Source organism: Ursus americanus, chromosome 32, assembly GCF_024610735.1.
Source record: "Ursus americanus isolate L20-20 chromosome 32, mUrsAme1.1.p, whole genome shotgun sequence".
Lineage (NCBI taxonomy): Eukaryota > Metazoa > Chordata > Mammalia > Carnivora > Ursidae > Ursus > Ursus americanus.
In genome coordinates, this window is record NC_142158.1 from 14973548 (window position 1) to 14987719 (window position 14172).

Here is a 14172-nt window from a genome sequence, read left to right on the forward strand (position 1 = left end):
ACGTGCTGTGCTGCCCCAGGACCTTTGCACTTGCTATTTCTCATCTGCAGTCTCTTCCCCAGCTGTTGACCTGGACAGCCTTATCTTACTCTTTTTTCTTAACTCAGTACTACAGGGAGCTCTCCCCTAACCACTTATCCCAGTGGGTTCATTTCCATTTCCTTATTCTCCATGTCAGCACAGAGACTCTTTTCTCCTTCACATTGTGTGCTTGTCCCTTTAATGTCTGTGTGGTCCACCAGCCTGTGAGCTCCAAGAGGGCAGAAGCTTCTATGTAACTCCTGCATATATCTAATACTAGCACATCATTGAAGCATAGAGGAACTCTATAAATATTTGTTGAATGAATGAATGAATGAATGAATGAGCTCATGCTTTGACTTACAGGCAGGGTATTATATCTTATTTTATTGTTTTCAAAATCCAGTTTTTAATTTGTATTTTAAATAGCTACAAGTGGATGCCAACATCTTCCCTTTTCCATTAAATGAACACAACATTGGCATCCAGGGAAAAGACAGAGATAATAAAGATTAATTGCTACTGAGAATAGTGTCTTTTTTTCAAGTCTCCACAGGACCATATTGCTTTCAGCTTCCTAGACCTACTTACAGTAAAGAGGTTTCCAGTACTATTCTGGCAAATTATAGATAGTGGTTGCACTTTGGAATTATCTGGGAAGCTTTAAAATATGCTGGCTGGGTCTCATCCCCGTAGATTTTGATTTAATTGGTCTGAGGGGCATCCTGAGTGCTAGGACTGTTACAGCTGCCCAGGAGATTCTAACGTGTAGCCACAGTTATATATCACAGAAGGAAGTTGTGGACCAAAGAAGGATGGATGCACATTCTCACTCCTTCAGAATGGCTATTACTAAGAAGGCAAGAAATAACAAGTGCTGGCAAGGATGTGGAGAAAAGGGAACCCTCGTGCACTGTTGGAAGGAATGTAAATTGGTACAATTACTATGGAAAACATCATGGAGGTTCCTCAAAAAATTAAAAAAACTACCATGTGATCCAGCAATTCCTCTGCTGGGTATCTGTTCTAAGAAAATGAAAACACTAATTTGAAAAGCTGTATGTACCCCCATGTTCATTGTAACATCATTTACAATAGCCAAGTCCCAGAAACAACCTAAGTAGCTGTCTACCTATGGATGAATGGAGAAAGAAAATGTGGCATATAGATACAATGGAATAGTATTCAACCATAAGAAGAAACAAAGTCTTGTTATTTGTGACACCATGGATGGATCTTGGGGGCATTATGCTAAGTAAAATAAATCAGATAGGATAAGACAAATACCATATGATCTCATTTACACGTGGAATCTAAAATAACAAAAAATGGGAGTTCATAGATACAGAGGACAGATTGGTTGCCAGAGGTGGGGGAGGGGAGTGAGCAAAATGGGTGAATGGGTAAAGGGGGTCAAAAGGTACAAAAAATAAAATGAAATAAACTATAAAACTGTTAAGTGAACTAATATGTTTTTGTATATTATAACAAGAGTTTCCCAGGTGAACACAATTTTTTCCTATTTCTGTTTTGAAATAACTCAAGCAGCAGCAACATCACCTTAAAACTTCTTTATTACATTCAATAAAATATTATCAATGACATTTATAAGAAGTAACAAAGGAACAATAAACTTGTATTTGAATAAAACATGTCGATTCCAGTTCTGAAACTTAATCAGAAAATACATATTTTAGCACAATAAAAATCCATTAAGTACACATCATTGTTAGGTTGTTTCTGTTATTAAAACACTCATTGATGTTAAGAAAACGTATTCAGCCGACACTGACAAATTTCTCTTAAAAACAATTATATGTTATCATTGCAATATTACAGATTTTTTAAAAGTTATATACTTGGAGATAAAATGATCCAATTTATTTCCTGAAGCTCTTTTAATAGATTGTAAATGTTAAATAAAAATGTTGAGAAACGACTCAGGGGATAAGATTGTTAAGATTTCTTCCTGAAACTATTTTGACAACCTCTAAGGGCCAGATAAGGATTTCTAAATTCCCTATGGTCAAATGGGAAAGGGCTTAGAATGAGAACCAGGATTCTTGGCTTCTACTCTGGTGAATTTAGCTTATTAATCATCATGGTATCCAACTCGCTTATTTGTTCATTTGGGAGAGTCACATTTCAGACCTAATCCTATGTAGTGTGGTAGGGTTTTTTTCCTTGAAGATTTTATTTATTTATTTATTTGTTTGTTTGTTTGTTTGTTTATTTGAAAGCGAGCAAGAGAGAGAATCTCAAGTAGACTCTGCACCGAGCGTGGAGGCTGACATGGGGCTTGATCTCTCAACTCTGAGATCCTGACCTGAGCCAAAATCAAGTTGGAGGCTTAATTGACTGAGCCACCCAGGTGCCCCTGAACCCGGTAGGTTTTAAAATGCTGTGCAAAAATTTCCCTATACTGTCTAAACATTTCAACCCCTAATTTTCTCAGCTGATCAGCATTATTATTGTTATGTATGTCCCCTAGATCGATCTCCCCACTGAAGCAAGAGGTTGCTTCCATCCACATTTCACTGCACACAGGGGCACCACTATTATTTGGTGCCCAGGACTGTTGTCAAAAGTCCTCATTGTCGTAGCTAAAGAATGGACTAACCCCATCTGAATAACTGACTGCAGACCCCAAGCTAGATGGACACACATCCCAAGTCTCTACTCCATCTGTCCTGGAGGGAGCAGACTCTTGAGGAAAGGCCAACGTGGGCCTGATGGCTCTGCAATCGCCTGGAATTTTCAAAGGAAGTGACCTGGTTGGAGAGGCTTCCATGGCTACTGTGGCTGGGAAGTCCAAGCCTTCCAGATATATGGACATGGGGATGTTTTCGGAAGCATAGTTACACCCTGAAAGGCTCTTCACTTCCTGGGCGTTGTCACAGCATTTCAGAGCAGGGGGCGGGTAGGCCTGGTAGGACACTTTGGTGGTGGTGGTGATCACGGTTTGTAGTGCTGGAGCACCTGCTGGGGGAGCCTTGAGGTACCTGCAGGGAAGCTCTGTGTCATAATAAGGGTGAGTGGCCACAGCCTGGAACTGTCCATGGTCGGGTGTCTCCCCAAGGCCAGGTGTGCCAAGAGCTGGTTTCCAGCCATGTTGCTTGCTGGTGAAATCAAAGCTTCTCTCAAAGCTGCTGTATGAATTGACGTTATATTGTAGTGCATTCAGATGAAGCCAGTCTGCGTCATCAGGGATCTTGCTGGCATTTGCATAAAGGGTGGGATGTGGGCTTGAATTTGTGTAACTAGGACCTGCCAATTCATAGCTGCAAGGTGGCCTAGGCAAAAAACTTCTTGGATTTGGATATTTCTGAAAGGGTGGCATTATGTCTCCTTGGAAGGTGGCTACGTCACAGGTAGCTTTGTAAGTATCGGAGCTTGGGAAGGAAAAGCAAGGCTGCCCTGGAATAGGGAAGCCAGCATCAGTAATTATATCAAACTCTTCTGGATTTTCCAAGGGAGGCATGTTGTTGAAATGTCCACTGTTGTCTTGATTCTCTCCGGACTAAAAAAATGATATAAATTTTTATTTGTAAATAAAAATGTAAATTACGTAGGCACCCTCATCTGTAACAGTAGCCAACCAACCAAGTAAAAACAAACTTCCAATGGGACAGTTGTGTGTTGTGAGTGCTGTACTGCTCTGGTACGTGATTTGAATGCAGGGTCCAAGGGCTGCAGAACTTGACCTTGCTCAGGCATGAAGACCACACTGCCGAAAGAAGAGAGTTCAGGGTGGCCAGGCAGTGTAGGTCTGAGTGGCAGATGGCTTTGTGTTTCCTCGTTCTATATTCATAATAACGGAGTCACAGGAGACTGACATAGACCTGGGTTCAAATCCTGACTCTGTCCTTCATTAATGGAACAAATTACTTAACGTCTCTGAACCTTAGATTCCTAATTTTTAAAATTTCAATAACAACCACATCCTCTTAAGTCCTTTGTGACTGTTTCATGTGTGAAACTCTTAGACTCTATGTGCCTGGCACATAGAAAGTGCTTGAACACTGGCTTCTCTTATCCCCTGACTAGCACTGCCAGCTTGGCATGATTTGGTTGAAAAGCCAAACTGGATCAAGTTGCCCCAAGAAGTTTTATTTGTTCTGTGTGAACAATGCAAAGGATGTTCTCAAGGATACCCTGTTAACTCACTGTTGATATGCACCTATTTCTCTCTTTATTAAAACTGGATACCTGCCCGTGTATCAGGCTGTCAGCTGTCATTGACTATAGAGACAGTTTGCTTTTTTTTTTCAAGAAGAAGAAATTAGGAACCCTATCCAAAATGTGGATTCAATGACATTTTGTTGGAGATATAATTTTCACATAAAATAAAACCTTTCTAATTAATTTATGACATCCATATTTTACATAATTAGCAGTATATTTTGTGATGAAAATGAACACTGACCACAGTGTCATGTCAGCTCCCCATTACCTCCGGTTCTCGAATTCTCTTTTTCTGGGGTTGGTAAAAAGAGGCCATTTGTCTCTTGATGGCGCTTCTTCTAGCTTCTGTCTCTGATTTGCTCTCTGGTCTTGGGTGATCATGAACTCCCTTGGCCTGCATTAATAAGGAAATAAACCATATCTTTATTCTGCCAAAGGAAGCTGGTGATGTTTGTCAAAAATTGATGGTTTTTCCCAATATCTCAAGTTGTTTTTTGTTTTTCCAGAAAGACAGAGAATAAATTATTGAACTAATAATACAGCATCATTAATAGATATCTTAAAAGTTTACCTAACAATCCTTTCCCCATATTAAGTCAGCTGTAACTGTAGTTTGGTTTACTATCTCTTGTCTTTACAGCACACAGAAGCTGAGCTCATTCCTGGGCGCCGGGTAAGGCTCTGGGAGCCCCAGTCCCGATTTCTGACCATGAAGCTCGATTTAGGTTAGTCTAGAGTTCCTAAGGCGCATGGCAGGTGGTCTGGTCCCTATGGTATGATGCAAATACCCACCACAAATTGTGATGTCCCCCCACCTACTTGGAAAAATATCGCGTTGCCATCAAGCCGCCAGAAGTTGGTGACAGGGTATCCGCTGTGCCCTCGACAGGGAATCAACTCCAAAGCGGAATGACAGTTGGGGCATGCTTTCTCTGCCAAGCCAGCAGGAGAGAAATATTAATAACTCCGACCCCAGGTGCTTTTGAAGGAAGAAAGGGGAAAATTCCTTGGGGAAAGGGAACTCGTGGCCACAGGGCCACCCCACCCCGTCCCGGCGCTGGGCGCTCACTCTGCTGTTTCAGGCGCGCCTTGTCGCAGATGGCGGGCCGCAGCTGCAGGCGGGAGCCGTCGGGCAGGGCGCAGGCCCGAGCGCACAGCACCACGCCCAGGCACGACTTCTTGAGGATGTGGCCGTTGTGGTTGTTGGTGTTGCGCATGGCCCAGCCGCTCAGGTGGCGCTGGGCCTTCTTCTCGTCGCTTCGGTAGATGAAGCGCACGTAGCCGTCGGGCCACTCGCGGAAGTGGTCGAAGTGGGCCGGCTCCTGTAGGGCGCGCAAAAGGGCAGGACGGGTGAGCCCACCAAGCGCAAGCCGGACCCGTCAGGCCTTTCATTTCTTCCCAAGCACCTTAGAATAAAAACTGGCTCTTTTTAATCCCAGAAGTGTCCTAAAACCCACAAACTGTGCCATCACAAAACGTCACCCTCCGGTCTGTGCATGCTATTCTGACAACTAGCTATTCATTGATGTTTATAAAGTTCTTATCTTTTATTTATTTATTTATTATTATTATTTTAAAGATTTTATTTATTTGACAGAGAGAGGCAGCGAGAGAGGGAACACAAGCAGGGGGAGTGGGACAGGAAGAAGCAGGCTTCCCACCGAACAGGGAGCCCGATGCGGGGCTTGATCCCAGGACCCTGGGATCATGACCTGAGCCGAACGCAGATGCTTAACCGCCGAGCCATCCAGGCGCCCCTAAAGTTCTTATCGTTTAAATGCTGTACAGGTGTACTGGTTCATCTAGCCTTCATAACTCACACGGACAGTGGGAACTGTTATAATGCGTAGTTAATCCAATAGAACACGGAGGTCAGAGAGGTCAACTGACTTGCCCAAGGTCACACAGCTAGTAAGACCTGCCTCTAGGATTTGAGCCCTAGCAGTTTGGCTCCAGAGCCTGTTTTCCTTACCACCATGGTAGAGCATTTCTGGGCATGTTTAAATGTTAAGTTCCGAATGAAAACATTTTCAAACTAAGCATCAAAGTGCCAGGGCAAAAAGTGATTGCAGTGCTCTATCACCGATATGCTATTCAGTCTGTAAACATCTCCACTTTGATCCAGTGCTTTTTCTTCTGAAGTTCTCGCCTCTTCCCCAGACCTGTCGGTTACATCAGCAGTGATACCTAGAGCAACATCAGAGAGACAAGAACAGCTTCCCATGCTCCTCCCAACTTAGCTCTCCCAGTTTATAGGGGCGCAGTGATGAAGGACCTAACCATCAAGGTAAACCCAAACATGGGGGTGGAAACGGCCGAGCCCTGGACCTCTCCCTGGAGCGATGTGGATTGTCGCTCTTCTCAACAAAGACCCACATGGCTGAAATAATACGTTATAGGTAAAAAACTGAGCACTGCTCCAGTATCCATCGTTGGTGGTCTTTGCCCATGATATGCGTTATCTATACTGCAATGTCTCTCTGGTGTAGAAGTTTAATATAAAATTGCCATTTACTAAGCATTTAATTTTTTACTAGGAATCCAGGACCCAGTCCAGTCTGTCACTTGGTTTAGTACGGTCCACAAGCTAAGAAGGACTTTTATGTTTTTTAATGGTTGGGGAAAATCCAAAGAATTAGATTTCATGACACATGGAAATTATCTAAAATTCAAATTTCGAGACCCATAAATACAGTTGTATTGGGACATGGGCATACACATCTGTCTACGTATTGGCTATGGCTGTTTTCTGTCTGTGGCAGAATTGGGCATTTGGCACAGAGACAGTGTGGCCTGCCAAGCCACATTATGGAGTATCTAATGATCCTCACGACAACCTTCCATGATGGGCACCCATACTCTTAGTTCATAGATAAGGAAGTGGAAGTTAGAAAGAGAACCTTCTACAGTGGCATAACTGGGATTCAAACAGATCTGTGGCAGCCAGGCTCCACTGGCTTTACTGGTATGATAAGAGGCTCAGAAGAGTATTATCACAGTAATAAGCCATTTGCACCCTCTCTCCCTCCCACCACCCCAAGGAAATTAGATCTAACATTTGCAAAACAAAACTATTCTCAGTTGGATAACTCAGACTTGGATACATGATTCGTATTATACATTCTAACAAAAATAGGTAAATGGGTAATTTTGTTTCTAAAACCACAGGGATATTGTTGAAATTATTATTAATACTAATAGGCATCATTTATCTTTTCTCAGAAATATTGTAATTGCATAAGTTAATACATTGACTTAAGGTAAGTCGCAAATGAAATATATAATGATGTACTATTAACTCTCAAGTTTATACTAAACACTAATATCTATTTTTTTAAAAGTGAATATTTCAATCGAAGGATCTTAGTAAAATAGACAATTTTCCAGAAGAGAGTATTCCGTTAGTGTCCCCCTGTAAGAGTAGAGAATCACCCTCCCCCCATGTCTCAGACCAGCTACTAAAGGAGCGACACTGAAAAGCGAAGCCACAGAGATGATATTTTTAAATCAAAACAAACATGGAGGACTCAAGGGTTGGGTTGCTTTTGTTCTAATGTGTCGGCACATGCACTCACGCAGACAAACGCACGCACCCTGAACATGACAGAAAATCTGGCTGATAGTTTCCGATTGTTATCTAGTTCCACCACTCGATGACAGGTCATCTTAGCCTGAAACTAAGGCAAATTCAGGAACTACGTCAAGGTCATACAGTCCGTTTAGCCTTTTCTCCTTCAGTCAGCCAGAGCAAGGCTAGGAACCTGTTTCTCCACTTTATTTCCAAGTGCACCTGCCCTTTTGAGATACTACACACATTCCCTGCTTAAGAACCAGTCTTGCAAAGGAAAAAGAATTCATATTGGCAGAGGAAGTCTACAAAATGCATGAAAGAGGAGCCATCTTTCCATTATTTGGAAGTGGCTCTTTTCTAAAATGCAAGGTTAGATTATTTTTCTATGAAGATTTTCTGGACAGAGGTCAGTGCAAATGAGGTATCTTGCTGTGCTATGGTTCACTTTCCCACAAATGGTACAGGGTGACTGTAAAGTAGCAGACTTTAAAACAAATTACTACACATATGTATGCAATAAAAAGTGCTGATCTCTTCGGGAAGCTGCATGACGTTGCTAATGAATTGCTATCTGTCTGAATATCTATATGGCACATGGAAGTCTCTTTCCCTGTGCCACAACATTGCTGGAAGCCCACCTTTGCAAATACTTGGGAAGCCACTCCTCTCACCTTCTACCTACACCCAGGACTTCAAAGTCACTCCTAGTTTTTGCCCCAAACCAGCATGACCAAGCATAACTGTCCAGCTCACTCTCCAGACTCAGCTCTAAACTGCTTTGCTCCATTAAAACAAAGCAAACTAAAACAAAATCACCATAAAATGAAGTGATCTCCTTGTCATTACAGAAGTAAGCTCAGAAGTTAGGTCCAAAATTCAGATTCTAGAGGCTCTCTTGTCACCTGTGGTCTGGTTAGCATGACCATCCAAGCAGCCAAAGGCGTCTGCATAAATCACTCAAGTCATGCTATTTGTTAAGATTTGGGTCACTGTGATTTATAGTTGTATCTTACAGTTCTTCTGCATAAGAAGCAATGGTGTCTGCATTCACTGTACCCTTCTCATAGATTTCAAAGAATGGATGAGAGAATCACCTGATTTCTACCTTGGATAAAGGAAAGCGAGGGACAGGTGTCCTGCTTTCGCCAGATGACTGGGAACTTGAGTCCTAATCGACAGTTCTCGGGACTATTGGTATGTTTCAGACAAGTGCAAGGAGAAGACACATCACTAAACCCAACTCTGCCGTTTGTACGTCCCTCTAACAATCGAAGACTTTCAGGGATGTGGGGGTGGGGAGAGGTCTCTCCTCAGTCTCTGCAAGCACTTGAATGCCACCAGCCCTTTTTTGGATGGACAGCGCCACGTGTGCGCGCGCACACCCGGTTTCACGCACCTGAGGCATCTGCGGATCGTTGATGTCCCAACTGAGCTTCATGCCGTAGGAGCACACGCAGTCCGCCTTCTGTCCCACTTCCACCAGCATCTGTCCCACCTTGCCTGCGCTCTCCGCCAACGATCCTGAAAGATAGAAGAAAAAAACCTAGATGGGCAAGGTGATGTTTTCCCTCTTTAAAAATGAATTGGATAAATATGGAAAGACAAAGACACACAGAGAGACAGAGAGAGAGAATTTATTTAGAAATCCAGAAGTGGTGGACGAGGGTTAAGAGCTCTGTTCTCAGCTGCGGTGCTGAAAAGTCTCCCCTCTGACCGCAGCGTCGACGCCTGACAGCTGCCCGCACGTTTATAATGACACGTCTTCCCAGGCTCCGCCTTTCCTCGCTCCTTGTCAGCTCCCACCCTCCCGGCACCAGCCCTCCCCGGACAGACGTAGGAACCGAGGGAGAGGGTGACCCGAGCCCTCGGGAAACTGAAGCCAAGATGTCTAAGGGCGAGGGCGGGGGTGGGGAGTTGGAGGGTCTCTTTTAAGTTGAAATCTTTCCCCCCAGCCCGTAACCTCGCCTCGCCTCTGGGGTTTCGGACTGCGTTTAGATGGAAGGTTTTGAGACATAGGTTTTCCAGCAAAGTCCCCTGAGAACCGATATTCAGTTCCTAGGCACCGTTTGTAGGACGTTGGCCGTCGTGCGCCCTAGTCTGGGTAAATGCGCCTGCGCCTACTAACTTTGGACTTCTGCCCGCGGGTTTTGTCAGAGCTGTAGTGAGTGTTCGGGAGTCTGTACTTTTTTTCGGGGGGGGGGGGGTTGGGGGCGTGGCGTCCGAAGGAATGTCAAAGGTCCCCGTGAGGTCTAGGGCCTAGGGGCTGCTCAAGGGACATGGATCAGTGGGGCGAAAGTCCCTAAAGTGAACCTGGAGAAGGATGGGGGAGAGGAACTAAGGGTAGCTGGACGGGGAAGGGAGGGGTGGGCTCTGCGGGCCCCGGGCGCACAAGCAGGACACTAAGCGCTCGCGCTCTCTTTCTCTCCGGCTCTCCTCAGCTCCCTCTGGGGATCAGTTTCCTTATCTGCTTAAACAGGGGATTGGGACTCAGTGAGTTCTCAGTAGCCATGCACCGGAAACGTTTTTTTAAAGATCGTCTTTACTGGTATTGTCGCGGAAATACCCCCATTCCATCTGGGGAGGTTTTCTGGAGCCTGGAGGAGCCAGGTGAGAGGGCTCAGGACGCTATGGATTCCCCGGGACCGACACCAAGAACTCGTCTGTTCACCCGCCTCATTGGGGTGATTCCGGTACCTGGAGGCGTCCAATAAAAGAAATCGTTTGAAATGGCTTAAATCTCTTCGTAACCACTCTGAGCGGCGAAGGAAGTGTTTTCCCGGAATTTTTTTCTCGAGCCTTTGCTCTGCAGGCGGCACGCTTCGGGTGGTTCCCAGCCCTATCTAGAAAAGAGCCGCCCCTGAAGGCCAATCACTGTTAGAGGGGGATACTTGGACCTACGTCCCTCCAAACCCCGAAGCCGGCGCGCCCTAGACCTGGACGTCGCCGAGCACGCTGCGGGCGCACAGACTGATGCTGCCTGGGACCCGGGCGGCGGCGGGCCCTGGCCAGCACCTCTTCTGGGACCAGTGTCTTCGTTTGGCCAAAGGCGGAAAAAGCAGATGCTCCTTTAACCCACAACCCGCGCTAAAATAATTGTCCTCGCGGTCCTCTCACCTCCCGGTCAAGGGCACAGTCCGGTCTCTTAGGAAAGTCAATTCAGTAGTGAGATACTTTTCAGAACCACCAGCCACGGGCAGTCGAAGACTCCGGCGACGGAAAATGCCAGCTTTGGGCAGTTTCACGAATTTTCTTCTTTGTCTAGTGCCAAGCTGGAGGCTCCTCCCAACCAGAGGCGAAAAGTCCACGGAGAAATAAGGGACTTGTTCATCCCCCAGCCTCTCCTCCCCCAAAGTTCTCTTTTCTGAAAGATCGTGTAGGTTGGGGTTTCCGATTAAAATCACTCTCCCGTAGTCGCCACGAGAGTCGGGAAGGAAAAGAAAAGAGTGTCCACTCTTCCCCCAGGAATTCTGTCGGCAGATTTTCATCAGATGAACCAACTGCCCAAGCGCCGGCCATTCCTGTCCTTCAGTTACTTTTTATGCTGTTTGTCTTCCAAACGTTGAAATTATTCACCCTTTTCTTTTACGAATACTTATTTCGTTAATTGTGATAGGTTAAGATAATGTATACTTTTAAATGTTTTAACATAACTTCGAAGATAATTTAAAATCACCTCTGAGCCTGCATAGACGTTCTTTTCAGATCTTATTGTGAAGATTATTAGAATCTTTCTTGTCTATACAATCTTGGAATGTTGCTAGAGAGTCTTTACCCTTCAAAAATACAAATACATACACTTTTTAACGTTAAAGCCAAATCAATTAATTATATACCTTTTGTTCTAAATGGCTTCTGGTGTCCAGAGAAATGTCATAGAGTCTCTGCCATTATTAGTTTCAGAAGAACTAAAATCTTTATTTCATGTTGCTCTAAAATTATGCCTCAGTAAAACGTTAGTAAAAGAAGCTAATTGATGGGCACCTGGGTGGCTCAGTTGGTTGAACATCTGAGTTGATCTCAGCTCAGGTCTTGATCTCAAGGTCCTGAGTTCAAGCCACAGGTTGGGTGTGGAGCCTACCTTAAAAAATAAATTTAAAAAGCTAATTGAAGCAAAAGTTTGAAAATAAAAATGAATAAGTAGTGGTTTTGTTTCTTGTGTGGTCTTACATTTCTCCAGAAACTTTGAATGCATTAGCACCCTATAGTTTGGAAGGATATGTTTTCCCCAAAATTTCTGTAAATAATTGATTAGGAAGCTTTTGCCTATTATTAAGCAAACAGTAATTTTATTATATTGTTTATTATATTCCCATTGTTATTTTATTCAGTAACATCAAATGCACTTAAACTGTATTTTGATAATTGTTTGTTACTATCCTTCTATTTTTTTTCCCCTGCACTAGGATTTTCATTGATTTAGAACACTGTATTTTCACAGCTGGCTCTTCCTTCATTACTATTTTGATATAGTAAAACCCCATTCATTCAAAAACACAGGAAGGAGTCTTTACATTTGCTAGGCTTAGATAAAAACCAGGAAATTAATGTAAGTATATTTACATCATATTGGCCAGGAAACAGATACCATGATCTTTGAAATAAGTATCATTTTGATGGGACCGCAGGTGTCGGGCCTGACCTGGGTTGACCTAGCAGAGATCCTGGTTCTAGTAGGTCTTGCTTTGATGTGAACAATTATCTTCGGTAAATGTCTTGACATGAAATACCCGTAGTTTGTAATTAAAACACAAATTGATTTTTACACAAGGAACGTTTAGATCTGAGGGGTCGTTTGGTTTGTTCTTAAGAAAACGCCAGTCCAATTTATTTTTGCCACTGTGTTTACCTAAATAGGTGGAAACTTGGCCATTAGTCCACACCCTAGCTGGGTTAAAGGAAGTAGGTAGAAAACAAGAAGAATGGATGAAATTATTTGTTTGCTTTTTAAAATTTTTCTGTTTTGTTTGGTTTTATTTTTGACTGAGTACACCATGTTATTTTTAAAAAGTCGTCTTTTGTGAATTCTGGAATATTCGCACAATTTCAGGTACAAATCTGCTTCTTAGGGGAAAATCCAGTTTTAGTCTATATCAATAAGAATAGACCAAAGACCGTTCATCCAGCTGTTAAAGGTGGAGAGAAAACTGCCGGCTTCCGCAAAGGAGACTTGTATCAGTCTCGAATTCCACAAATAAAGAATGTTTACGTGACGTTGTTCACGTCCTCTGAGAAATCGCTTTAAGGTGTGCGCGCGTGCGCCGCGGTGGCCTGACCGGGATTGCTAATTGCTTGCAACGGTATCTTGCGTCTCAAATAGGGGTTTAATAAGTTTCAGGTGCGGCTTAATTGATTAGCGTCTCCGGCGAGGATTGGAACTCAAAAGCCGCGGGGCTACCCGGGCCCTCGCCGTAGTGTAGCCCAGCCCGCCTGGGTTTGGGGCAGCAGAACCGCAGGAGGCTGAGCGCGGCGCGCTTGCGAGGGGCGCTCTGGGTTGGGAGCTCGCGATGCAGGCGGTGAGTGAGCCTGGGAGGGCCCGGGTTTGGTCTAGGCCTCTCTCCGCGGTTCAAGGGGCGGGGGGCGCAAGGACGGGTGGTCCGTCGGGCCCTGGGTGCAGAGGCTGGCGCGTTCTCCTCCAGGGACCCGGCACCTGCTGCCATGCCGTGACGCCTGGGGAAGAGCGGGGCGAGGGGCGGGGGGGGGGGGGGGGGGGCTTGAGCCCTTCAACCTCCTTACGTTTGCTTGGAGTTTATTGGGAGCTTTCACTGAGGTAACCAGGCTGGAGAGAAACCTCTGATCCCTTGCTCAGAGAAGGGGAAACTGAAGAATTAGTGCTTAGAAGGCAATGAGATAGTTCTCAATTTGCTCCGGATGTTTTCCCAGCCCCTGTTGCTCTGTAGACCGTGCAGTGACATTAACCCATCTGGACCCCACATCTACGGTCCGACGTGCGGGGACTTGGGCTACCTGCCCTGTGGGTAAACTTCTCTAAAACGCCTGTGGCCCGGATTTGGGGGTGGATTGGTCCCGCCAGTGCTTCCACTTCTCACCATTCCTTTAACCAAAAATCACTGCTGGTGGAAAAAAAAAAAAAGTCAGGATTTGGGTCTTTGACTTCACCCAACTTTTCATATTTGTAAATAATACTATTGTAACATATGCTGACATTCAAGGATCTTGGTCAACTGCATACAGAGGTAAGACTGTGGGCCCAAGCTAGATTTCTAAAAAAACCTCTATAGAAGAGCTTTGAAGTCGATTTTTTTGTGTATTGTACTTTTAAATGTTGGGATGAAGTGAGCAGATGAAACGCTGTTATTTAATGTAGCATAATGTGTTGTGAAAACTGAGGTGGCAGACCTGGGGGTTACACTTGAGTAAAAGGTGTACAACCCACT

General features: G+C 44.5%; 2 protein-coding genes across 2 annotated transcripts in view; one reads left to right on the top strand and one right to left on the bottom strand.

Moving 5' to 3' along the window:
* Positions 1-2602: 2602 nt before the first annotated feature.
* Positions 2603-9263, bottom strand: GCM2 (GCM transcription factor 2). The gene is made up of 5 exons (XM_045811605.2): positions 9174-9263; positions 5276-5528; positions 5026-5138; positions 4475-4600; positions 2603-3541 (listed from the first exon to the last, which is right to left on the bottom strand). The coding sequence occupies exons 1-5, from the start codon at positions 9261-9263 to the stop codon at positions 2603-2605; spliced, it is 1521 nt and encodes a 506-aa protein (XP_045667561.2).
* Positions 9264-13161: 3898 nt separating this feature from the next.
* Positions 13162-14172, top strand: part of SYCP2L (synaptonemal complex protein 2 like) — a 106447-nt gene continuing 105436 nt past the window's right edge. The window contains exon 1 of the mRNA XM_087857982.1: positions 13162-13290. Within this exon, the coding sequence (XP_087714108.1) occupies positions 13282-13290 (9 nt within the window). The 5' untranslated portion in view covers positions 13162-13281. The remainder of the gene's footprint in view (positions 13291-14172) is intronic.

What these genes read in the sequence shown, in the direction of transcription:
- GCM2 (XM_045811605.2), bottom strand. Translation starts at nt 9,263, where the DNA reads ATGCTGGTGGAAGTGGGACAGAAGGCGGACTGCGTGTGCTCCTACGGC. An exon ending in GGCGCGCCTGAAACAGCAGA is followed by an intron (nt 5,139 to 5,275) that starts GTGAGCGCCCAG and finishes CTGGCTTGGCAG; the next exon opens with AGAAAGCATGCCCCAACTGT. An exon ending in AGAGAATTCGAGAACCGGAG is followed by an intron (nt 3,542 to 4,474) that starts GTAATGGGGAGC and finishes TCATTTTTTTAG; the next exon opens with TCCGGAGAGAATCAAGACAA.